This window comes from Nicrophorus vespilloides, unplaced genomic scaffold (genome assembly GCF_001412225.1).
Source record: "Nicrophorus vespilloides isolate i.1.1-1 unplaced genomic scaffold, Nicve_v1.0, whole genome shotgun sequence".
NCBI lineage: Eukaryota > Metazoa > Arthropoda > Insecta > Coleoptera > Silphidae > Nicrophorus > Nicrophorus vespilloides.
In genome coordinates, this window is record NW_017095776.1 from 40,338 (window position 1) to 65,687 (window position 25,350).

The window sequence follows — 25,350 nt, forward strand, 5'->3', positions numbered from 1 at the left end:
CAGCGGTCATTTGCAGTATGCACCGTCATATCTCCGATGATGGGATATCGCAAGTACTATCATAGACCGCGCATCGAGATCAATCTCAGCGAAGAAGAGGTCTTCGCAATCGATTAGCTTAAGGAAACCGTTGATCTTCTCTTGGTGGTAGGATGGGTTTGGTGGATTTGGTTATGGTGGGATTATGCTTGAACGCCACTTGCATGGATATGGATTATATGGACGATGAAGCAAATGGTAAAAAAAATCTCATTTTTTTTAGTATATACAAAAACAATAAAGATTTTTTTTTTCTAAAATTTTGTTCATTAAAATTATGTAATCAAAGGTTTTGTTTTTAAAATCTAATTCTTAATCAAATCAAAGAAAATAAAACATAAAATATCAATTGCAAAAAAAAAACCTGTATAATTTCATAAAAATTTCACAATATTTTGCATTATTTAAGCACAAAAATCAATTTGTAACTAATAATCTAGTGTCTTCGATTTTCGGCAGAAATTTCGCAGGCCCGGAAGGATCGCTTCAAAGAGTTGGCGTCGGAATTGAAGAACGAACATTTCAAGATCACAACTACAGAGGTATTGATTCTACAAACAACAATAACGATCAAGCCTGCAAAATACATTGTTTCTGAGTGCTGTTGTTTTTTTTTTGTTTTTTTTTTTGTATAGAACAAGCCACTCAGTTACACCGAATACGTTAATGACACTCTCGTGGGTCGCGGATCCGCTTTCCAGTTCATAGACATCTTGATGGACAAGTACGGATTCACCTACGAAGTGGTCAAACCTAGGCAGAACAGCTTGGAACAGGATGGAGACGGGGTATTCTCACAGCTCATTCATGGGGTAAGCAACAATGTTTCAGATTTCGTAAATTTACGCACCTTAATTCAGATTTCGTAACGTGATTCACCTCATACATTAAATTTGAAAAAATAATCAAGGTGGCTACGGTTTAACTGACAGGTGTCAGGTACAAAACAACAATTATTTTATTATGTAACTATGGTAATTTTTATTGTAAACGTCATTGTGACATTTCCAAGGATTTCGAAAATGTTAGATCTAAAATTTCAGTAGAAACCGATAGATTTTGAATGATTAAACTTAGTAAAATATATTAAATATTACTAATTAATATTATTGGACATATTTGCTTCGGTACAAATAACTTTCTTTCTTACACAAAAATAATAAAAAGTAAACGTCTATTTGAAACGTCAAATTGACGTAATTTAACATTAATGACATTTCTAACGATTGTGAAAATGACAGATCTAAATATGTTTGCTTAAATTTCAGTAGAATCCAACAGATTTTAAATGATTAAACTTAGTAAAATATATTAAATATTACAAATTAACATTATTGGACATATTTGCTTCGGTACAAATAACTTTTTTTCATACACAAAAATAATAAAAAGTAAACGTCAATTTGACGTTTCAAATAAAAATGATAGAAGTAAACACGTAATTTAACATTAATGACATTTCTAACGATTGTGAAAATGACAGATCTAAATATGTTTGCTTTAGTTTCAGTAGAATCCCATAGATTTTGAGAGATTGAAATTAGTAAAATATTAATAAAATAATATTATATTTCGATTTTGTTAAAAAAAAGTAAACGTCAATCTGACGATAATAAAAATGATAGGTGTAAACACGCAATTTATTTAATAGAATTAATAAATATTTAAAATATATCGGAATGTATTTTTAAGTTTGTATTTTTTTGCAAAATTAATGAATTGCGTGCTGCGGTAATAGAAATATATAAATATAACAAACATAATTGTTATAAAAAAGTCAACGATTTTTGACAGTGACATCTGTCACATTTCAAAATTATGTCATATGTCAAAGATTCAAATTATTTATTATTATATAATTTGGTGTTTAAGTAAGCGGGAAACCGTGTGCATCAATACAAACACAAAGCAATCCACGGCTTCGGCAACAACAGCAATTAACTCAAACAAATATTACATAAATAATTCAGGTCTGCTTGGCGTTAAGGTTTTTTTCTATTATTGTTATTGTCCTTTTTAGAGTGTCTTTGCTTGTATGTGTCCTATAAATAATTATACGTGAATTTATGTAACACAATAACAACAAGAAGGAAAAAAAAAATACATTAACATTCGTTGGGGAAATGAGAATATTTTCGTTGAAAAATTGATTTGTTTTTCGTGCATAATTGTTCCAGCACAACGTGAGTCGTGTTTATCGCTCGCGTTACGAATTTTGTCACCTTTGGTTTAGTTTTTTTAATTTTTTTTTATAATTTTGGTATTTATACGTTCGGAATCGGTGGCCTCAAAGCCTCCTCATTTATAATTCATTGATGGCCGTATAATAACGTCGAGGAACATTAGTCGAGAGCCTCAAAGTGGAAATACCGTGATGATAAAAAAAATATGATATATGATATATATATAATAAAAATACCCATAACGACAATCGTATTGTTAGGGACGCGCGGGGCAAGGATTTAGTGTAATTTTCACGCTGGAAATAATGCGACGGTAATCGTTGCCATAAAACAACTGAATCCAATCAACTATTTATTGCTTCTTTTTTGTTTTGTTTTTCGATTCTACTTTTACAGTCTAGTTAGTTCCAGCTTTTTCTATATAAATATTCTTTTGTTTTACATTAGACGCCTCACATTTAACGAGCAAGGTGGCTACGGTTTAACTGACAGGTGTCAGATAAATATGCATTGTTTTTCGATTCATTTCATTAATTATAGAAACATTTTATAATCGTAAAGAAATGACTTTTATTTATATGATAAATTGTGGATGCGCCGGGTAAATATTATTTGAAAAAATATTTTATTTTGTTTATTCATTAGATGCTTCATATATAATAAATTTAACGGACAAGGCGGCTACCGCTAAACTGACAGATGTCAGATAAATTTACATTGTGTTTAGATAAAGAAAAAAATATATAAATTATTATATATATATATATTACTTATATCTTCTTTTGTTTTTCATTAGACTTCTCGTATATTAAATGATAGGTGTCAGATAAATTTAGATTGTTTTTAGATAAAGCAATAACAAATTTTCGATTCATTTCTTTAATTATAGAAACATTTTATAATTATAAAGAAACGACTTTTATTTATATGATTAATTGTGGATGCGCCGGGTAAATATTCTATGAAAAGTATTTTCTTTTGTTTATTCATTAGATGCTTCATATATAATAAATTTAACGAGCAAGGCGGCTACGGCTAAACTGACAGGTGTCAGATAAATTTACATTGTGTTTAGATAAAGAAAAACAATATATAAGCGTTTTCATTTACAATTCATTTCATTATATTTATATTAAATTATGGATGCAGTCGTTAAATAATTATATATATATTACTTATATCTTCTTTTGTTTTTCATTAGACTTCTCGTATATTAAATCTGAAAAATTATCGAAGTGGCTACGGTTTAACTGACAGGTGTCAGATAAATTGATCGACTAATTGATTTGTAATTGAATTAAATGTAGAAATATTAATTAAATAATTATAAAAATAAGTTTTAAGTACGATTAATTGTGGATACGCCTGGTTTATTCAATATTTAGTTATCTTTATATACCTTACAAATTCAATTTAATGATTTGTACTGACACTATTTAATTGACAGCTGTCAAATATGACATAAATTATGATTATTATTGTTATAAACGCTTATTGTTCATGATGAAAATTGTGTTTTCGGCGGGTAAATTAAATGTATTTGTAGGAAGCTGATATTGCGGCTGCTTTTCTACCGGTGATGCCTGCTTTTTGGGACTTCATCGACTATTCGAGGGCATTGGATGAAGGCGAATGGGTTGTGCTGATGAAGAGACCGCCGGAATCCGCGACTGGTTCAGGTCTTTGGGCACCTTTCACCCTTGACGTGTGGATTCTGATTCTCGTCTCGTTACTTGTCGTTGGACCTATTATCTATTTCCTCATTGTTTTGCAAACGCGTCTGTGCAAAGAGGACAAAGCGCCGATCTATCCGCTACCATCGTGCGTCTGGTTCGTGTACGGCGCTCTTCTGAAACAGGGTAGCACACTCTCACCGATTACTGGTAAGAAAATACAATTTTTCAACTTCAAATTTCCTTAACTCTTTATTCTTCAATAATTTAGATTCTTCGAGATTGTTATTTGCAACCTGGTGGATATTCATCACTATATTAACGGCGTTCTACACCGCCAACCTTACCGCCTTTCTGACTTTATCCAAGTTCACTTTACCAGTGAACAAAGTTGAAGATATCGGAGCGAAGAAGTATTCCTGGGTCACGCATAAAGGCAGCGCCATCGAGGAATCAATCAAGCAGGTTTATTTCTTCGCTTCATTCTTACCACAATCGAGTACTAAAATCGTTTCCTCTCTTCACAGATCGACGAGTTTCGCAACGTTTTTCTCGGATCTAAAAGCGAATACTCCGATGAATCTGGAGAAGAGATGCTGGCCAATTGGGTTCTGAAGAGGAATTACATGTACATCGGAGAGAAACCGATCGTTGAGTACTTGATGTACGACGATTACATGCACCGCACCGATCCAACTATAGCAGAGAACGACAGATGCACGTTCGTAATCACGAAATGGGACGTCTTGAGGATTTCACGAGCTTTCGCTTTCAAGAAGGATTTTAAATATTACGAACTCTTCAACGAGCTGTACGTAATTTACTTTCTGATTATCAATCAATTGATTGTGCTTTAAATTTCAGTATTCAACATTTGGTTGAATCGGGTATCATCAAGTATAAACTGCGCGAAGATCTGCCGAACACGGCGATCTGCCCTCTAGATCTCGGCTCGAATGAGAGACAACTGCGAAACGCCGATCTCCTCATGACCTACGTCATAGTCGGCGCTGGTTTCATTGTTTCTCTGACCGTTTTCCTCATCGAATTGGCGGTGGCTCACTTCAAATCCAACGAGTTGAAGGTGCGCACACCGAAGCTGCAGAACCTCTTCACAGAGAGCAACAACAATAACAACAACAATAAACCGAAACGGAACCGGAAGGCCGGCTTCGAGTTTGCCAACTTCGAAGATAACAACCACGTGAATGGTAAATTGTGGCACGAGATGGATGGAGCCGTGCACCCGCCGCCTCCACCTTACCATGCGTTGTTCCATCCGCCCTTCGCAAACAGCCCCAACGGCATCAAGAAGAACATCAACGGAAGAGACTATTGGGTCGTCAAATCCGTCTACGGTGATACCAAGCTCATCCCCGTCAGAACACCCTCAGCACTCTTATTTCAGCACTCACAAAGCAATAATTAGTACTTAGTAGCGAATTTACAAACTTATAGTCTTAATTTCCACCAATTAATGATAAAAAACAGATGTTATTTCAATGTTTTAAGTTAGATTTCACTTAAACTTTCAAACAATGTTTTGAAACATAGCTGATAGCTTTAAAAATTAGTTGTTACAATCTATAAAACCACTAGATTAGTGGCAATAAATATGTATTTTCTTCAATTAATTAAATTGTTTCATTGCGTCCTAACTATATTTGAATTTGAATTAATCTGAACTTTGAAACATTTAGCACACTAACTTCCGTGATTGGATGCACATAGTGTTGCATATCCATTAAACGTCAGTTTGTTGAACTGGGATTGGTCGAATCCAGTTGGATTTTGTCTTCATCATCAAAACAAGGATCGTGTTGATCCTTACCTCGATTATCGTGTGATCAAAAAACCCTTTTAATAAATCCTTAATTACGATGGAAATGCGCGATATTGAATACAACAAGAGCTCGTACGTGGAGACGGTAAGTAGAAATTAATACGTAGAAAAAATAACGCAACCCTAGGTTAAAATTATTGTTTTTGTTTTCAGTCGCTGGGCAACAAAGTCAGCAGACAAACAATCCTGTGCGGTTCTCAGAACATCGTGCTTCAGGGTAAGGTGATCGTGCAGCAGGATTCGATAATCAGAGGTGATTTGGGCAATGTTCGCACTGGCAGGTATTGCATTATAAGTAAGGATGTTGTTATCCGACCGGCCCACAAGAAATTCAGCAAGGGGTGAGGATTTTTTTTAGATATTTCTTAATTTTGTTTTTACAATATTGCTTTTTTTTTATTTGCAGTGTTGCCTTTTTTCCTTTAAACATTGGTGATCATGTTTACATCGGGGAGAAGTCCATAGTCAATGCAGCCATGGTTGGCTCTTACGTTTATATTGGAAAGAATTGTGTAATTGTAAGTATAAATAAATGATTATTTATTGCTTCATGAAAATCTTCAATCAAAGATATTTAATTTTTTATCTATTGTATAAAATTTTTCTTTTTATTTAAAATTTTCTTTAAAAAAATATTTCAGACTACTTCAATTAGTTTAAGCGACTCAAAGGTGTTAATACAGTTATAAATATAGTCGTTTCAAGTCTTTGTAGAATGTTAAATCACTGATCACAGGATTAGTAATTATTCGCTTGTCGAAGGGTCGACGTTGCCAGCTGAAGGATTGCTGCGTCATCGAGGATAACACTGTGCTGGCGCCCGAGACGGTGGTGCCGTCCTTCACGAGGTACTCAGGGAATCCGGGGGTGCAGGTGGACGACGTGCCCGAATGCCAGATGGACCTGATGGTGGACTTCACGCGCAGCTACTACCAGCACTTCGTGCCGGAGAAGCGGTCGAAGGTAGAGTCTTAAGCTTAAGCAAGCACCTTGATCATGCAGGAGGCCTCGGTGTGCGGGGATTCCGGCTCGAAGACGACCTTCCCGTCTTCCGTGTAATCGGAGTAGCGGATCGTGGAGGCCTCGCGCCAACCGACCCGCAGACAACCCATCTTCGAGTACTTCCCCGTGGTCACCGAGGTGATCAGCTTGGAACCGTCATCGATTCCGATCTGCCTGTTGTTATCGAAAAAAAAACACACATAAAACATTTATATTAAGTTATAGCGTAACAAATACATTTAATTTATACTCACTCGAACTTGAGCGCGATCAGTTTGAAGAGACCTCTTTCCCTGTATTCCGTGTCGACGGCAACCAACTCGCCGTGCTGATAGGTGTCCAGCTCGGGGTATTTTCCGAACACGTCCGCCTTCACCTCCAACTTGGCGAGTAATCGCAGTATCTTCCCGAATTCCGAATCCCGCTTACTCTCCTCGCTCAATGCACTGCTTACACCGCGCCTCCTGGTGGAACACATCCCCACGGCTACGATCCTCCCGTGATCCTCAACTTTCAGCACGGTCCCATCGCAAAGCAACCTCGAGCAGAACCCTTCCAGAGATCTTCCGTCCACTTTCAACGATTTTATCAACGGTTCGTCGCGCATTAAGTTCTTTCGCACCAGGTCGAGGATCTCATCCTTCTCGTAGAATCCGGCTCTCTCCACCTGGAACGGCAGGCAGGACGAGTACAGACGCACCGAGTTCTTTACCAGTCGTGACATCTCTGCTGCAGTCGAACTGATATATTTCTGCTTCTCAAAATGTTTCCTTTTTTTTATTTATATGCGCGCACCGTCGCTATTTTTAAGTTATTTATTTTTTAAGTGCCGTTTAAAAGTCTACGACCTCCCGTCCGACTATCCAGCTGTAAGTCACCAAGAAAAGTACACTGAACGAGTCGCAAACAAATCAATAACTAGATCGCTACGCGACAATCCGCACATTGCGACCATCGAATATATATATCTATATATACAAAAAAAAAACAACATTATAATAGGGAAGCATCTGCCCGCGTGATTTTGATAACAAATTGAACACAAGTACGTACTTTAAATTATTATCAGGTGTGCGTAACAATGGGGAACAAACAATTAGTGATGGGTTTGGATCGCTCGATGATAATTCGTATTTCCCGCCGACCTTCTTTTTCTTGTTTTTACTTCTTTTGTTCATCTTTATTTACAAATATTTGCGACAATGCCAAGACAATAATAATATAGATATCACAGAGAGAGAGAGGTCACAATGCGTCGGAGGAGGACGTGTTTCGCTTTCGTATGGTTTCTCCCCAGGGAACCGTCCAATTTAGGATTCACGAAACTTGGCTTCTGTTATAGCAATATATTCAAATGTTCCATTAACTGCAACACAAGTTATAAAACAAGCTAATTACGATATATTGTATTAGGATTTAGATATATGGTGAATCCATAAAATGTTTTTGACGTGAATTGTATTCAATTTGCGGTCATCAATTAACGTAGAAATTAGGTCGCTGCGCATTTTATTGGCTGCGACGAGTGTACAAACACAATTGTCACGAAAATATTTGTTTCGCTTTCCCTTGTTTTCTTTTTTTTCAAAAACAAATATTTATTCCGCCATGATCATAACTTTATTTATATTTTATACGACTTTTGCGGAATACGGAATTACGAACGTACGTGCACTACCTTTTTGGACCCGCGCCCAAAGTGCATCGCATGTTTGGCAAATGTTAAAATTAAACACTAATTGCACTAAAGTTTTTTTGTGTTTGCATTCATTCATTAAAATTTAATTTTAGAATATATATTCAACGATGTACTGTTATTATTTGAATTGTTTTTGTTTAACGTCTTGTTAAATGCATAGATTGGGTTTGAATTTAATGGAAAGTTTTCTATTTATCATTATTCAATCCACTACTAACAATCTTTAAAATGAGCAATTTAGTGATTTTGTTTTTAACATTTTTTCTATAGAATGTCAATGATTTTGTTTTTGACATTTTAAACTTCAAACTTGGAACATCGATTGCGCAGGATTCCGAAGGGCTAGGATGCTGTAAAAGGGCGCGTTGAAAAGCTTGGATTTTCATCTTTAAAAAAAGTCCAAAATGATTTGTATAGGGCCGCCAAGCTATTTAAAGATTCTGTTTTTGACCTTCGAAGGTTCCCGTTATTTTGTTTTTTTTTTGCTGAACTGAATCTGATTACAAAGGACAAATGGAATTCTGGGGTCAGAGCGTGCTCTCATTGAAATGAAAACAAAAGAATATAATGTGAAATGTTCGTGATTATCGTCGAGTATAATTATAAACAATCGTATCCATTGTGTATTGCACTTAATCACGTAACAATTAAAAACAATGCGAAATGTCTTCATGGTAATTAATTTAACCAGGAAAAGAGAATTTCCATTTTTTGTTGCTTATCCTCAAATTTAGTCGGTTTTATTTTAATTATATTTAAAATAAAATTTTAAATCGCTTAGCGATAATTAAACATTAAAACATATCCATGGCAACGTTATTTTATTGTAAAGTGTGTTTGCGTACATTTAAGTAGACTTATTTTTGTTTATATCGTTAATTTAAAAAAAAAACAAAACATTTAATGATGACATTTATAAATTTTTGTTGCTATTCTCGTAAAAAAAATATAATAATCTTTATGGCGGTAAGTGACAAATGTAGAAAGTCAATATTTGGGCAATTCAATGAAGCGAAAACAAACAAATATTTTCGTGGAAGTGTACATTTTTTCATTTAATCTTTTGATATCTGGAGTGACAGTGACGTTACTTTTGTTGATTTTATAAAAACAAATCATCATTTAAAATTGATATCAAAATATCTTTGTTATTGCATGATTCTAGTATATCCAAAATCACTTTTTTGCTTCTTATGAAATCATCATGTTAAACAAGATTAATTATCAGCAATACAATTTCGGATATACTATTTTTTTTAAAAATTATTTGCGCCATCCTTACGCAACTTTGTATGAAACAAAACGTAACAGGAAAACGACGTTTTTCCCGTTTTTTTTTTAGATATTCGTAATTTTTTTCGACAAACTCTTTAAGATAATTACATGATTCACCAGTCAATTGAAAGCTGAATACCTTACTTTTCCAACGAGCCTATTGGCATCTTCGTGTTGTCGCGAAGTCGCCTGTTATGAGCTGCAGAAATTGGAAAAAAGTGAATAGGATTTTCTTAAAATCGCTGTTTCATTAAGATCCGACGAGTTTTCACGTTTTTTCTTAATGTCGTAACTTTTTTTAATTTCATGATTACGTAAGATGGGCGCCATCCTTACGCAACTTTTTATGAAACAAAAGTTACGTAACAGAGAATAGACGATTTTTGCGTTTTTTCTTCAGTTTTTCGTGAATTTCTCGAAAACCCCTTAAGATAATTACATCATCGACCACGCGTATGAAAGTTGAATGTCTCCCTTTTCCAACGAGCCTACTGGCATCTTTGTGCTATCGCCGAGTCGCCTGCTAAGAGCTGCAGAAATTGGATTTTCTTAAAATCGCTGTTTCCATGAGATCCGACGAGTTTTCTTAATTACACCAAAATTTGTGTAACTTTTGTTGCACTTCATGATTGCGTAAGATAGTTCCTCTTAAATTAAGGGGCCTCCAAATCAGTTTGCGCCTAGAGCCTCATAAAGTCATGATGATCTGTATGTATGTTTGTTACATTTGCAATTTCACTTCTAGATTATCACAAGATTAAATGAAAGTGGTCATCTTCATAAGAAGGAATTATTTTAACGTTGATAAGATATATTATTTGTAAATGAGATATTGAATCGGTCCAAGTATAATTCCCTGCAGTACACCATACAAAACTGTGTTATTTACGTTTCATTATATTTGTTATAATCCAGGTTTACAGAATCTTTATTATCGTTTTAATCTAGCAACAAAAATAGGTTCATCGTCACGTATATAAGCTACATATACTTTACCTGCAGTTATTTCATCTGTGCATTCTGCAAATATCTTCACTACAAAAAAAAATCATCTACTTTGGTTTGGAAAAGAAACAAAGTAATGAATAAAAACAAACGTTATTGTTTATTAATTTGAAATATCTTAATATATGTATATATATATATTTATAGATCTCTCTCTTTTGTCTGCTTTCTCTTGAAGGGATAAAAGCACACTAAGAATCATAGCCGTAAGTAAAAATCTGCATAATAAAATTAGCGAAACAATCAAGAGAGAAATGAAGAAAGTTTTGCTTTCTTCACGTTTTCCTCTTGTATTCGTAATGCAGAGGGAAAAAAAAAGAGGGGTTTCTGGAGCTGGATTTAAAGTTCATTCATTGGGAAGGCGGGACTAGGGAGTGTATTTTTGTTCTTGTATCGTGTTTCGACAGTAGTGGTAGTAGAGTAAGTAGAGCAACAACAATAATAATAATGTAGTAATAATAATAGTAAATGTTATGTATTGGCAGCATAGCAAAAAAAAAGCGGGCGAAGCTTTCTTCTCATCTCCAGTTTGTGTGTTGTTTTTGATTTTTTTTTTTGTTTTGTTTTCTTCGATATTCCTTCTTTTTTTTTCTTATACACAAAACAGAAAAGAAAAACACATTCATATATAATATATATGTAAGGAAATAGAAAATATTATTACATAAACACGACAAAAAAAAAATAAAATAAAAAATAATATTAATAAAATAAAACATTATTGCGAACACAATTTCCACCGCTTCCTTGTTTTCTTCTTCTCGTCTCCTTTCCTCGGTTTCTTTCCTCTTTTTTTTTGTTTATATATAATAATAATCATAATCATTACAGTAATAATAATAATAATAATTAGCGTCAATCACATCGTTTATAATATTTAATATATGTATATAGTTAATATTATTCTCTTGATAAAAACTATACATCCACTACTGTAGTGCGGCAGCTACATAAAAATATATATTAAATATGCTAAAAAATAATATATAAAATAGAACGTGAATATATTATATTATACTTTTTTTTCTCCTTTTTTCCTTTACTTCCTTAACTTTTTCTTCCTCTTTCTTAATTCATATACTTTTTTTTCCATTTCTCTTCATCAATATATTATGTTATTTCAATATTAATGCCCTCCAACGTCTTCGTCGTCTTCTCATCGTCACCATCATCATCAATCACTATCCTCTTCTCTTAATCAAACATTCTTCAAGTTCTGCTCCGATCCGAAAAAGGGCGATTATTATTAGAATATTCTTAATTTGTTTATCTCTCGTATTTATTATTTAATATTTTTTTCTCTTTAATTTATTATATTATAGAAGCTTTATCCATCTCTCATTTAAATTACATTACGTGTTTTTTTTTCTTTCTTTCTTTAAATAACAAATTTAACTGCAAGAAAAAGAAAATTATTAAATTTTTGGATTTAAATGATAACTGTTAAGGTTTGTACTTACTTCTTCTTAAGTGTGAAGAAGCTGCGTCTCTTCGGGTCCTCCTTCTGGGCGGAGGCTGGCAACGTTTGGCTGCGTGATGGACCGGCCAAGTCGCTGTCCTGAACGGCCTGGATGCGGGCGATCCATTGGTTCATCTCGGCGTCGTCGTGTCCTTGGAACAGGAATTCCGCGCCGCTGTCCAATCTGCAAAGACGGAGAGAGTTGAAGATGGTTCAAGATGGAGGATGGTGTTGAATTTTACCGCAGTCTGAAGACGTGCTTCTTCTTCTTGTAGTCGGAAGCGACGGCTGCTTCGGCGCCTCTCATCGAGAGCGGTCCTTCTCCCTTGAACGTCTGATCGGGCGTGCTCTTGGCTGTCTTGGAATCCTTGTAGAAATGCATGTTGGTGCCCTTGAGGACGGAGTACACCTTGTCCCAGGAGCGGTTGGTTGCCTTGACGGTCGTGCTCTCCCATTGGTGCTTCCTCACCAGGTTACCCTCAGCGGTGATCTCCTCACTCGAAGGACTGCGTTCTACATTGCGCACATACACACATTCAAAATTAATAGATCCATCCACCTCTTCTTGCAGCAGCAAAACAAACGCGCATAAACGGAACGGAACAAATGAATACATGTGATTTACATACAAGCGATGGCTCTAGCAAGGTATACACTACAACATTTTTTTTTCTTTCTCTCTCTTTCATCATCATCATCATCTAATATATTCTAAATGGGAACATTAAGTTTTCTTTTCTTGTGAGTTTTCTACCTGATTGTGATTCATCATCGTCGCTATGGTGACCCAAATGAGCCTTGGGGCTCTTCTTCCAGCGGAAGCTACGGAACGGGGACTTACTACGTGACCTGTCCTTCCTACGTTCTTTTTCGACCCCGGTCGAGCGAGACACTTTAGACAGAAACATTAACAGAAAAAAATACGTCAAGCGCAAAAAAAAAACAACAACAAAACAAACAAAACGAAAATAACAACGGTACACACAAACAAAAAAAATACGGATCATGCAACAACACACACTTATACGACTACTAAAAATATATACTGTTTTCAATATCTCGCTGCAGCTGCGAGTTACTCACTAGTTTGGGCCTTTTGCGTCGGCCTACTCGGTGTAGTTGTAGTAGATGATGTCTGTTGTGTCTGTGGTGTTGTGGTAGTTGTTGTTGCCGGAGACCGCCCAGTTTGTACTAAACCTGCATGCACATGCAGCAAATCAAACAAATATCATGCAATAAATCAACTCAATTCTTAAACGTTTCTTCACTTTCACGCCGATAATCAATCAATTAAACCGATAAGTAAATAAGAACAACAACGAACATAAGAAGAATTAGTCGCAGAAACAAAAGCTCCAATAATTCACTATAAATATCTATACTCAATTGAGATATATGCAAGAGATTCATCGTGAATTATCATAAGAATTGTTGGGTAGTAGTTAGTTTTATTCATGCAAAACGTGCCGTTACAACAAACAAAAAAAAATAAGTACTAGTATAGACAGGAACGAAACACATTTCCCAAATCTACGATAGCCAAAAAAATAAAAACAACAACGAAAATAACTTACCAGTAAACTAATTGTTACAAACAAATGTTTTTTTTGATAAATGGAATAACAGGTAAACAAAATAACACGTTTTATGAAATACTTGTGCAATTTTTGCTGTGGCGATGGAAAATGTGTGCGCGCTATAAGAGAAGCATTATTTTTATATTATAATTATACAGAGAAACATGAACATTCTGGAAGAAATATATGTACACATAGTTATTAGTATGTGTAGGCAGATCAGAGATGTGCTAGAAAGGAAGTTTGTTTTTTTTTAATTAAAAGAAACAAATTATTAATGGTGCATTAATAATGGAATGTTGTGTGCGAGAAGTAGAGCCATCACCATAAATATTGCGATTAAATTATAAATAAACGAAAAGAAGGATTTGCAAAAGACGTGGATCTATCTATATAAGATCGACGCATTTGCAGGATCGTTTCTTTTTTTTTTCAATGTTTGTTTACCTTCACCAGCGGAGGGTTCGGTTTTCAGCGAAACCCTTTGTGTAGTTACAGCAGCTTGTAAAAAGCAAGAACAATCGTTGTGAAACATTTTCTCCTTGTGTCTTTTCGACTCGTTATTATTATTATTATAATTATTATTATTAAATAGTCAATTTACTGCTAGAGTTTCCTCTTCAGCTTCAATCTTTTTCTTGGCTTACCTGGCCTTTCCTCAACTGGTGTGGATGCGTCGGGTCTGTCCTCTGGGGAGGCCGCAGCTTGCGCCGCCTCCAACGCCTTCCTCTTCTCCTCCTCCTCGGCTTCACGTTTGGCCAATTCCTCGGCCTCTGCCTCTTCGCGGCGGCGTTTCATTTCTTTCAATTCGAACTGTGGGGAAAATCAGAGCGATATTAGTAGAATCGTACGAGATTTAAAATTGTGGTGGAATAACGAATAAGCACGAAACAATTCGTAAGCGAAATACAACATTTTTTATATAGAGCGGCGATAAGCATTCTTTTTCTTGAATCCTCACCTGACCGTAATTGTGCATGCGATTAATGGATAAGTTGTTGGATTTTGATAGGAAGGAATTATCAAACATGAGGCAGTCGAAGAGGTTCAAACTATCACCGCCCATTTCTACAGTGCACGCCCATTTTTCCACGATTATGAAATTCGAGCAAATCGTACGCAAATCTGCAGAGTGCTTCAAGTTTTCGTAGTCGTTGTGGCCCATGCACGAAACGCTACGACGGAAAGATTTACTCGTCCTAGAGGAATTGGAACTGTTAATGTTCGCGTCTGTGTCGCTCTTCAAACGCAATTTGGGGATGTTCTTCTGCTTGGGATAGAGGAAACTGGCCTGCTTCTTGGCGTGCTTCAGTGGGATTACCTTCTTGCAACCTTTCATGTTGAAAATACGACGGTAGGAGACGTGCGGCTTATAGAAGCGATCCACATCTAGGATGATGGATTTCACTACTTTGTGAATAGGGATTTTGCTTGTTTTGATTGATGGTAACGTTTGTGGTTGTGAGGGGAACGGTATATGTGTGATGTCTACATTGCAATCGTTAACATATTCATGCACCGGGGATGAAGAATTTTTCCAAACTAATCTACCAACACCTTTGGAGGAAGAAATCTGCTCTAACTACAAAAACACAGAACATGAAGTAGTCACAAGACACGAAACAACTATTAGTTACAAATAAAACAAGCCACACAGAGTTACAAGAATTATGTAACACAAACAACAAAAGCAATTTGTAAATATTGAAAGCTTACGGTCGTTAGTTTTTCGAGTGCGCCGAATCGCTCCTCCTGTGCCGCGGCGGACTTCTCGAAGGCTTCGTGTTTCTTGATCAGGTTCTCTACATCGTCGATGGTGTGACCCAATTCGGTGCTCATCAGGTAAGGTTCTTGGGCGATGAGCCAGGCCTCAGCGACGGCGGCATCGCGAGCGAACTGGTACACTTCCAAGATCAATTGCAAGTTCTCCCATCTGCGAGGATAAGATTTAAAACAGATGTATTAATAATTATTGAACTTGATGTTATCAATATTATTACCTCTCTTCCCATCTGTGCAACAGACTGTTTCTCTGATTGCTAAGGGCAAGCAATTTTTCTTTGATTTCCGTGCTAGCGTAGTGACCCCTCGAGAGCAATTCCTTGCCCAACGAGACGCATCCCGTGAAGTTGTCTTCGCGAGCGTCCACTTCCGCCTTGAGACTCTGGTGGTTTGTCATCAGCGTTTCCACGCCGCTAACATCCCTCGGTTTCTCGCCGGTGTTCATTTGGCGTACCTGAGATTATGAAGACGATTATTATTATTAATATTAATATTACGTTTATTTTCAGAATTATTTGAAAATCACTTACGACATCGTCCATCCATTGCATGAGTGTGCGGACCAAGTTGAAGAACCTGAAAAGATCGCCGGTGTCTCCCAACTTGAGTTTTCGCTGTTCGCAGGCGCCTTGAAGGTTCATCCAGGCACTGACCACCTCCGCCTCGCGGTTCGTGATTTCCCTGGCACGATCTCCGGCGTACGCGGACTGCAACTTCCTGCTCTCTTCCTGAATCTGTTGCACTTGGCTCTGAAGTGTTTGCAGATCCTGCATGAAGTTCTGGTGTTTCCTAACGAGTGCCGACACGGATCCGGCGTCCCTGCCGAGCTCGTCGCTCATCGCCACATGTTTCTCCACGATGCGACCTAACACATCCTTGCAGTCGTGGAAGAACTTGTGCAATTCTCTGCTAGCAGCCAACATCTGGGTACGTGTTTCGATGAGCTCGAGCAAATCTTGCCAGGCCTCGTTCAAACCATCCTTCCATTCGGCAACGGTGGCGGAATCAGAGTGGCCGGTTGCGATTAGGTGATCAGCGACGTCGTTTGCTGTCGCAACTCTTTCCCTGCCAACGGATTCGGTGTCCTTCGCGAACTCCTTGAACCTCTCCCACAGGAGCGTGACGTGGTCGTAGTCCTGTCCAAGTTCGTGAGAGGAAGCCACCACTTCTCTGTCGGCGATCCATTGCTCCAAATCACCGACATCTCTGTTCAACAGGAAGAGTTGCAACGCTTCATCCAACTTGGCCCTGCGTTCACCAGCCAAGTCCTTGAGTCCGGCATACAATTTATCCAATTGCGATTGTTTCACTGCCACCTGCTCGGCCAATGGATGTCCTTCCGCTGCCAAAGTCCTCACCGTCTCTCCCAGAGCCCTTATCGTGTCTGCGTATTGTTCGACGGCGACCTCAAGACCTTCGTGTTTCTTCATCAGATTCCTGGCGGATGTTTCATCCTTGCCTCTGTCTTCAACCATCATGTACAGTTCCTGTTCGCTCATCCACGCCTCTGCTTCGCTTGCATCGAAGAGGTACTGTTGGGCACGTTCGTTGCGAACCAAGTTTTCGCGCCTCTTCTCCAGGGCGTCCTTCAACTGCTGCCAAGCTGTCAGCAGTTCGGTGATCAACTTGCTGAATTCGTCGGCGCTCTCGTGACCCTCGTCAACAAGTTTCTGTCCATTGTTGCAGACGGTGTGGATCCTCGGCTCGTGGTTGTCGATCTCCGTGCGCAAACTCTGGTTCTTCTTGATGAGCATGTTCACGTGGAACAGACTGGTTCCGTATTCGTCGGACAACGCTTGCGGCATCTTCTCGCTACTCCACAAGAGTTCATCCTCGACGTCGCGCCTGAACTGGAATGCTTCTTTCTTCTTCTCCAGGGCGCGTTGCCTCTCCACGAGCGGTTGTTTCAATAGCTCGAACCTCATCTCGACGTGAGTCTTTTTCGATTTGATGCTCTCCAATTTTTCATCGGGTACCGTCTTCTCCAAATGCTTGGCTTGGGTCTCCAACTCACCCACCTGCTTAGCCTTGACGGTCATTTGAGTCTCGATCATCTGCTGCTTCTGCATGAGGATGTTCACCGATGCGAGATCGTTTCCGGTATCATCGGATTCGATCTGCTTCTCGAGCTCGTTCATCCAGGAGTCGATATCATCGCAGGTCTGGTGGATGAGTACTTCGCGGTTGGCATCGAACAGACGCTCGCCCTTATCGTGCGTTGTCGTCTCCAAGACCTGGAATTGGTCACCCAACTCGTGTATCTTTGGTTGGATTTCACTGGCGTACTCTGGTTTATCCTTGGCCAATTCTTGGCCGGCCTTTTGCAGATTGTTCAAACGCTCCTTGTTGGCGGCGATTTCTGCTTCGAACGCTTGATGGCGAGTCCATTTCGAGTGGACGGTCTTTGCGGATCTGTATGTCTCATCTTGAGCGGTGATGTGCTTCTCCTGGATCCATTCGTTGAGTTCCTCGCAGTCGCGCAAGTATTGCTGCAAGTCCAGTTGATCCTTGAGCTTCTCCATTAAGGCCATGGCGCGTTCCTTGTTATTCTGACGGCGCTCGTCGATACCATCCGCCCTCTTGCCTATCCTGTCAGCGGCAAAGTGGTTCTCCTCGCACAACCTTCTGGAGAATTGGACGACGCCGTTGATCTTGTCGTCGTTGGCTTCCATCGTCGTCAGGAAGGCTTCGTGACGTTTCAGCAAGTTCTCGGCCTGTTCCAGATTGGCCGGTACTTCGTCCTTGTTGAGAGCGTGTTCCTGTTGGGTGAGGATGACCTCAGCCTGCTTGGCATCGCGATTCAACAGTTGAAGGCTCAGCGATTGCGAGAGCAGTTGTTGCCTGTTCTCCCACATCTGTGTGAGTTCTTCCCATCCGTCCTTGAGTGCCTTCAAACGCTCCCTCAAGAACATGTACTGAGGATCATCCTGGGTTCCCGGTTCAGCGGTGATCCTTTCGCCATACTCCATCATCTTTGTGTAATCATCGGTGTAGTTGTCGATCTCCTCGCGGATGCTCTGGTGTTGCGACAACAGTTTCTCGGCTTCAGCAAGCGAGGCCGGAGTGTCTTCGGAGGCCACGTCGGTTTGGGTGCGGGACAACCATGCCTGGAAGTGATCCAAATCGCGCAAGAACCTGTGAAGGTCACCGGCTTCTTCCAGTTTGGCGTCGCGTTCTTTCAGCATTTGCGTCAATTGTTCCCAGATCACCTATGAAAAAGAGGAGAATATAAATATATGAACAATATAACAACTGGTTAGTTGTGCTGTTTTAGTATGCTCACTTGAATTTGTACGATCCTTTCGCGAATGACGGCTGCCTCCTCTGGATGATCCTTCTCCATGTCGTCGGCTTCCTTCTGTAAAGAAGTTAGTTTGGCCTGGATGGCGGCCAAGTCGCGTTCCATTCCAGACAGTCTCCTCTGCAATGTCATGATACCAGTAAGATCCATTTCGAGGCTGTCGGTGCTCTGAAGAATTCTCTTCTTGTCTTCGATCCACGTGACCGTCTCGCGACACTCGATGTGGAATGTCTGCAAGCCATGGGCCTGGTTCAGTTCCTCCTTCTTGTTCTCGGCCTTTTCACAGAGTTCTGCCCACTTCTGATTGAGTTGGTTCTGGCGTTGAGTGATCTGTTCGCTGTCCGGATGCTCGACGTGCAACAGCTGGCGAGCCAACTGGTTGACGACGGCCACCCTCGAGGCGTTCGCATTCATCTCCTTCTCGAAACCATCGTAACGATGCTTCATGATCTCCACGTCTTCGATGTCCCTGGCTGGGACCATCGTCTGGAGCATCCTGTCCTTCTCGCTGATCCATTGCTCGACTCCGTCGCTCTCCGAGAGGAGCTTGTAGAGGGAAAGAGCATCCAACAGACGTTGTTTACGCAATTTCGCCAATTCGATCAGTTCCTTGTAACGGTTATCGATCGACTCCAATCTCTGTTGTACTTCGGGTGAGTTCGATAACTCTGATCCCAATTGCTGCGCTTGTTGATGGAGCGCGTTGATGACCGACGAGTAATTCTTGAGCTCCTCGGTAACGTCCTTGTGTTTCTTGAGCAGGGACTGAGCGTTGGCCTCATCTCTACCCACGTCCTCGCTGGACACCAAACGAAGTGTATCCAACATCCAGATGTCGATGTCGTCGGCATCGGCGAACAATTGGTGGAAGTCTACCGCCTCCTCGAGGCATTTCCTGCGGTTCGCTGTAGCGTCTTGAAGCTGATTCCAGGAATGCTTGGTATCGGTCAATTGTTGTTGAACGCGGTCCCTTCCGAAGTGATTGCGTTCTATCAATTCCTCTCCAACAGTAAGAACTGCCTTGTATTGGGGCTCGTGCGCTAAGATCTCGTTCTCCAGCGCCTTGTGCTTGACGAGTAGGAGATGAACAGTAGTGAGATCGTGACCAATGTCAGCGGTCGAAACGATTTCCCTCTTCTCCTTGATCCAGTTGTCCTCATCAGCCATATCCCAGTAGAACTGCCACAAGGTCTTGGACTCTTCCAAACGAGCTCTTCTCTCCAAAGCGAGACGCACGAGTCCACCGTAGGCATCTTCCAGCTGTTGGACACGATCGATCACAAGGCTAGGTTCGCACGGTTTGTAACCTTCGTTGGTCTCTAGGTCGAGGAAGCGCTGAGATTGACTGGCTACGCCCTTGACGCGCTCGCCCAAGATGTTGATGTCCGCTTCGAGCAGATTGTGCTTTTGCAGTAAGTCTTCCACTCCCATCAAATGCTTTCCGTAGTCGTCGGTGAGCAGACGAGCCTTCAATTCGTCCATGGAGTCGAGGATGTGCAGCATCTCCTGGAAGGTTTGCTGCAACTGGAGGCTCAACTCCAAGCGCATCCTCCTGGCCCTCAGCAATTCCAATAGATAGTTCCACAACCTGAGCACGTTGTCCTTCCTCTGACCGATGCGCTCCATGTCGTGGTAGTTCTCCGCGGACAGTTCCGAGGCGACTGCAACCACTGCCTGGACGCGCTCCTCGTAAGCGAAGATGTCCGTTTCGATGGCCTCGTGCTTCTTGGCAGCGGCCTCGACGGCAGCCAAATCGTGACCGAAATTGTCCTGAGAGACCAACCTTTGGTTTTCGCTGAGCCAGGTCTCGCGCATGGAGGCCTTCCTGTTGAATCTGGCCGCCAGCTGTTCGAGTTTCTCCTGCCTGATCAATTCCTCGCGCAAAGCCAATTCCCGCTCGTGCTCGGCCTTCTCCAGCCTGTCCCATGCCTTGTTGATGTCGGCGATCATCTTGCCCTCCTTGGGCGTGTACACGCGCTGATTGTTGGCGCGCATCTTCGACTGAAGCGTGAAGAGCAGGATCTCCAGGTTGCCCTTTTCGTCGAACTTGGGCGGCTTCTCCACAGTTCTGTACGTGCTGAACTGGGTCAGCTCCTGCTGCACTCCGATCAAACTGTTCGCGAACGTCCTGTTACCCAGGGTGGCGATGGTGCTTTCGATCCAGGCGAGGAGGTCGCTCGTCAGCGACTCGTACTCCCTGATCATCCTATCGTTGTCCATGGCGATGCCCACCACCTTGCCGATCCTCTTGCCCTGCACAGTCTCCTGCTTCATCTTGCTGAAGTAGTGGTAGTACGTGACCACGTATGTGATGATCGACTTTTCGTCCGGCTGCTCGACGAACACGTCCTCCGCATCAAGCAGCTTCGTCAGACCGAGCTTATCCTCGGCCACGTTAAAAGCGTTGTTCAGGTTGAACATGGCGTTCGATTTCGTCAATTTGTCGAATTGTATCAAGTCGGCTCGGTGTTTGTGGATGATGGCGTTGAAGGCCAGACCGTCCCTCCACGAAGTCGTAAAGTTCCTCACGTTCACATTATGATAACCAGCCGTTTTCATCTGGCACCTGCACTCATCGTACAAAAATATAAATTATGTAAAAGATCTCAAGAAATAACTTACCAAAGTAAAAGAGCGTCCTTGGCGGATTTAGTCTCTTGGTTTGGTGATTCTTCAATGGTGATGTCTTGGATTTGGAAACGCAAGATGATGGTCCAGATGAGACCAAGGGATAGACGGGAGTTTCCGTCGACGATGTCGTGCGATCCCATGTTCTCCAGATGCACGCGTTGATCCCTCAAGAACTGCAACGCTTTGTCTACGTTTTCCAAACAATGAATCCTCATTTTTCCTTTCGTCGGCCTAGGAAGTCTCTCACCTAAATAAAGAAACAACAATTGAATTCCAAGAAGTTGCATCAATACGAAAAAAAAGTATGTAAATAAAATAGGTTGACGTCCTATATTTAGGTCAAGTTGTGATGCGGTCTGTCTACAAGTAGTAGACTTATATATGAGTGTGTGGGTGTGCAAATTATTTACCGGAGAGGACTTCGAGGAGTTTGATGAGCTGTTTGCCGTCGCGCAGATCGATGTAGAGGTCCGAGATGCGTGAGTTGACCCGCACCAGGTGCGAGTTGACCCATTTCTGGAAGGTCTTCTTCTGGACGCTCTCGCGCTCATCGGCCAAAGCCTTGATACGCGACCTCTCGAACAGTCTGGACGAGGAGTTTCCTCCGTCATATTCGTACTCTTCGACGATCTCCTGCTGGAGAGTCGGATCCCAGCGGGAGAGACTTATGTCCGTTGTCATTTTGCTAGTATTTGGCCCTTATGGCCTCCTGCAAATAAAAAGAAACGAAATGTTAATTAAAATTTATTACAACTACAAAAGAGACGACAACGAATTAAGTAATGTTGTTACATATATATCTTAATTACAATTGTCGGTATGTATGTCGAATTAGTCTCTTCTCTCGATATGTTATTCGAGCGTCGAACGGCGTCGGCCTCTCTTCAGGTTCTTTGACCTTTCGCAGCCTCCTCCCGGCTGCGGCCGCTTTGTTTCGTCTCTTGCGTAACTGTTGTTTTCGAAAGAGCGCAGCGAAATAAATATATATATATAGTATACTTATACACGTAAAGTTGCGACGAACCGTAAATTTTCACTTAGAATCTAGGACAGCGCGATTCGTTCGTCAATTGATTTCAAAGACTCCTCGATTAGTTCGTTATTTCCACTTCAATTCATTTGATTTTTTTTTAATTTTATTATTTTTGTCCCGAGATCACTTCTAAGAATTTATATTAATTAATACTATAAAACGAGTTTTAAAATATAATAATACTAAAATCGGACAATCGAAAAACTGAACTGAAATCGATTGTGGAAGCAAACGATATCTGCAATACGCTTGTTTTCTTTTCAGACTCTTTATTTTTGGGCAAAAGGTCATTGCGTTAAGGTCATTTCTTTGCGCATCCCAATTTGGTTAGGTGGAAATTGTTCATTTTTTTTTTATAAAAAGAACACATAAACTTAGATTTGTTCATCTAATGACCGATTTGTTTTGTATTTTAAATATCGTTACAATTGTTGAAGTGCAACCTTCGACATCCGCACTATCGATTAAATCAAGACCACCGCAATTGCTTCACTAACAATTTGAAAAATATACACGCTAAAATAAGAACAGAACATTACACAATAAGTTTAAAAGTAGAAATGAATTATTAACATTTGTTTATTGTAGGTCAATGCATAAAAAAGGATAAAAGAAAGTACAATTTCGATTGGCGCATTGCACATAAAAAAAATAAAACAAACGCGGAGACCGCAGCAATCCGCTAATCGATTCAAAAGCTATATGTATTAAAATTTATTATAGTTTCTTCCTAGGATAACCGCAATATCGATTTTTATTAATTATAATTCGATGAAACGAAAAGATTCACTGTATGATGGTTGCGATTTGTTAGCTACTTACAGAATTTTTCAAGGTGGTTCGCGTCGTAACACATTGTTATTATATAACGGTGGTTGTTTGTTGGTGGTGTATTAGGAGGAAGTGGAAGAGTTTCGTCGCAGGTCGATGTTGGTTGTGCGGTGGTGGATGTAGCACACGAAGAGTGTAACTGCGGTACTTGTTGATGATGATGATGATGGCCGAGTCGAGGCGGATATCAGCCGACGTCGGCGTCGTCGCGACGCCCGGTCGTCGGATCGATAGAACGGCGCGCTTCCTCGACAATAGGGGGTGTTGTTGTTGTTGTAACGGAATGGAAAATGAAAGAGGGGGAGGGAGGGTTCGCTGGCGGAAATCGCGACCTCGCCAAAAAGCGCGCACAACTAGGTCAATACTTTGGCTCTGTTCGATTTGCCGCAGACGGTCGGATTAATTAATCTGGTAGACTTGGGCTTTAAGTGCAGGAAAACGGGATGTATCTGTGATTGGAATTCGGACGCAAGTGCAATGAACTATTTTCATGCGTCCCTCGCATGAAAATCTAGGGAAAACCTTCGACATGCGCATTATTTCTACTGCCGCTTTTGTGTCACGCAAACCCCTTAACTTCTGTTTCAATAATCGTATGCGGAATCTAAGAAACATACATTACTTTAATTGTTAATAAGTTTGAATTGTTGACTTTCTTTACATCTAATTTCACCACCTTGCCTTTCTGTTTCGTAAGCTTACAATGCAATTTCAATATTTGAATATAAAAGTTAGAAGACATGGATAATTACGAAGAGTAATGTTCGTTATTAAAAAAAATCGTGGTCTATTGAATGTATGATTATAAATATAAACAGAGGATACCATCATACCAAAATTACCATTAACTTCTAACTATTAACTATTTAGAAAAGAAAAAAGGTTCTTAAGTTTTATGTCTGTGTCGCATAAGTTAATTGGATTAAAAAAAAGATACACGAGACTTATTGATTAATTGCTGTGAATTGGGTCAAGAAAGCGCAAATTTCGATTGGTAGTGTTCGGATGGGGGGGGAAGATAGATGGAGAGATAGGTGGGTAGACGACGACGGAATGGGACAGATAAAAAGCTTCCTCATTAAAGGACAACTACTCTGGACAATTGCATTTGAATCGAAGCCGCATAGCTGCTCGTACATATAGTTAGTATTCTCTTATCCTCTCTTTCGGAGCACCGACTTGAAGAGCACTGCTCATCGAACGGAAACATGCCTTCCGATGTGATCAGCATTTAATTGCCGGGGCTTATGCAAATCCGGAATTAATTCCGTATGCGAATATTCATAAAACGAAACGCTCATGACATAATTGACATCCTTTCTGCGATATCTAATTAACTCAACTATATCAATTATTCGTGCTAGTTGTAGGTGTTTCTCTCATCAAAATAAATTCACTGCAGTTAAGATTGAAATTCTAAAAGCTATTATTGATTTTTATCGTTTTAAAACTCATTTGTGATTAGATTAATTAAGTGAAAATTATCTGGAAATACTGAATTATATAGATATTATTATTATTAAGTAGTAGGGAGTTTGGTCAGTCAATGAGTCTCTTATCCCCCTAATCTAAGTAATGATTAATAGTCGTATGAGTCATGAGGCGTTTGTAAGAATAGAAAACTGTTATATATATATATTGTAGTTTTCTTTTTAGAAATGGTCTTTATTTAACTATATTATATTGTATTTCTTCTTGGAAATGCGTAACAAACTTGTTTTCGCTGTAAATACCGACTTCCTGTGCTCAAGAAGTCCGTTATTAAGTCAAACGAAGACTTAAGTAGTAAAAAAAAACAAAAGAGATTGCGTTTGTTTCATTATCTCATTGCAATATTACATTCGACATTCAGCCTACTTAAAATTTATTAGAATTGGAAAATAATATGTAATTGTTTAATAAGTGATAAATTTTAAACAGAAGACGCGGTTAGTTATTAATGTGTACATATTGGTAATATCGGCACGGTTTGGAGGAAACGAGAAACCAGATTTCCGAGTTATTTTTACCTTCGGCA

At 39.7% G+C, this 25,350-nt stretch overlaps 4 protein-coding genes across 10 annotated transcripts; 2 read left to right on the top strand and 2 right to left on the bottom strand.

Moving 5' to 3' along the window:
- On the top strand, positions 1-5,324 carry LOC108563036 (glutamate receptor ionotropic, delta-1). Its single transcript, XM_017921582.1, has 7 exons — positions 1-237; positions 499-581; positions 675-851; positions 3,769-4,105; positions 4,167-4,360; positions 4,423-4,706; positions 4,760-5,324. The coding sequence occupies exons 1-7, from the start codon at positions 153-155 to the stop codon at positions 5,322-5,324; spliced, it is 1,725 nt and encodes a 574-aa protein (XP_017777071.1). The 5' UTR covers positions 1-152.
- Positions 5,325-5,660: 336 nt separating this feature from the next.
- On the top strand, positions 5,661-6,736 carry LOC108563134 (dynactin subunit 5). Its single transcript, XM_017921729.1, has 4 exons — positions 5,661-5,823; positions 5,892-6,079; positions 6,145-6,256; positions 6,501-6,736. Exons 1-4 carry the CDS (start codon positions 5,776-5,778, stop codon positions 6,711-6,713), a joined length of 561 nt encoding a protein of 186 aa, XP_017777218.1. The 5' UTR covers positions 5,661-5,775; the 3' UTR covers positions 6,714-6,736.
- On the bottom strand, positions 6,700-8,164 carry LOC108563126 (dopamine N-acetyltransferase-like). The gene is made up of 2 exons (XM_017921719.1): positions 6,995-8,164; positions 6,700-6,914 (listed from the first exon to the last, which is right to left on the bottom strand). The coding sequence occupies exons 1-2, from the start codon at positions 7,462-7,464 to the stop codon at positions 6,716-6,718; spliced, it is 669 nt and encodes a 222-aa protein (XP_017777208.1). The 5' UTR covers positions 7,465-8,164; the 3' UTR covers positions 6,700-6,715.
- A 3,920-nt stretch (positions 8,165-12,084) lies between these two features.
- Positions 12,085-23,666, bottom strand: LOC108563050 (spectrin beta chain). 7 transcript variants are annotated; one of them, XM_017921607.1, is made up of 15 exons: positions 23,325-23,635; positions 21,880-22,178; positions 21,461-21,716; positions 18,821-21,404; positions 16,068-18,746; positions 15,756-15,991; positions 15,472-15,688; positions 14,717-15,337; positions 14,403-14,568; positions 14,203-14,256; positions 13,262-13,375; positions 12,933-13,070; positions 12,421-12,691; positions 12,180-12,362; positions 12,085-12,114 (listed from the first exon to the last, which is right to left on the bottom strand). In XM_017921607.1, exons 2-15 carry the CDS (start codon positions 22,148-22,150, stop codon positions 12,111-12,113), a joined length of 7,794 nt encoding a protein of 2,597 aa, XP_017777096.1. In that variant the 5' UTR covers positions 22,151-22,178; positions 23,325-23,635; the 3' UTR covers positions 12,085-12,110. The 7 variants fall into 7 exon arrangements, with proteins under 7 accessions (XP_017777096.1, XP_017777112.1, XP_017777104.1 ...); XM_017921623.1 differs by lacking the exon at positions 12,933-13,070 and having other exon boundaries at positions 23,325-23,666; XM_017921615.1 differs by lacking the exon at positions 14,203-14,256 and having other exon boundaries at positions 23,325-23,634.
- Positions 23,667-25,350: the final 1,684 nt, after the last annotated feature.

Excerpts from the sequence above, each read along its gene's own strand:
- LOC108563050 (XM_017921607.1), bottom strand. The coding sequence starts at position 22,150 with ATGACAACGGACATAAGTCTCTCCCGCTGGGATCCGACTCTCCAGCAG. Across the intron at positions 13,376-14,202 it reads CGAACCCTCCGCTGGTGAAG|GTTTAGTACAAACTGGGCGG; the intron begins GTAAACAAACAT and ends ATGTGCATGCAG. Across the intron at positions 13,071-13,261 it reads GACGCAAAAGGCCCAAACTA|TGTCTCGCTCGACCGGGGTC; the intron begins GTGAGTAACTCG and ends TTCTGTCTAAAG.
- LOC108563126 (XM_017921719.1), bottom strand. The coding sequence starts at position 7,464 with ATGTCACGACTGGTAAAGAACTCGGTGCGTCTGTACTCGTCCTGCCTG. Across the intron at positions 6,915-6,994 it reads CTGATCGCGCTCAAGTTCGA|GCAGATCGGAATCGATGACG; the intron begins GTGAGTATAAAT and ends CGATAACAACAG.
- LOC108563134 (XM_017921729.1), top strand. The coding sequence starts at position 5,776 with ATGGAAATGCGCGATATTGAATACAACAAGAGCTCGTACGTGGAGACG. Across the intron at positions 6,080-6,144 it reads CACAAGAAATTCAGCAAGGG|TGTTGCCTTTTTTCCTTTAA; the intron begins GTGAGGATTTTT and ends TTTTATTTGCAG. Across the intron at positions 6,257-6,500 it reads TTGGAAAGAATTGTGTAATT|GGTCGACGTTGCCAGCTGAA; the intron begins GTAAGTATAAAT and ends CGCTTGTCGAAG.
- LOC108563036 (XM_017921582.1), top strand. The coding sequence starts at position 153 with ATGGGTTTGGTGGATTTGGTTATGGTGGGATTATGCTTGAACGCCACT. Across the intron at positions 582-674 it reads TCAAGATCACAACTACAGAG|AACAAGCCACTCAGTTACAC; the intron begins GTATTGATTCTA and ends TTTTTTGTATAG. Across the intron at positions 852-3,768 it reads TCTCACAGCTCATTCATGGG|GAAGCTGATATTGCGGCTGC; the intron begins GTAAGCAACAAT and ends ATGTATTTGTAG.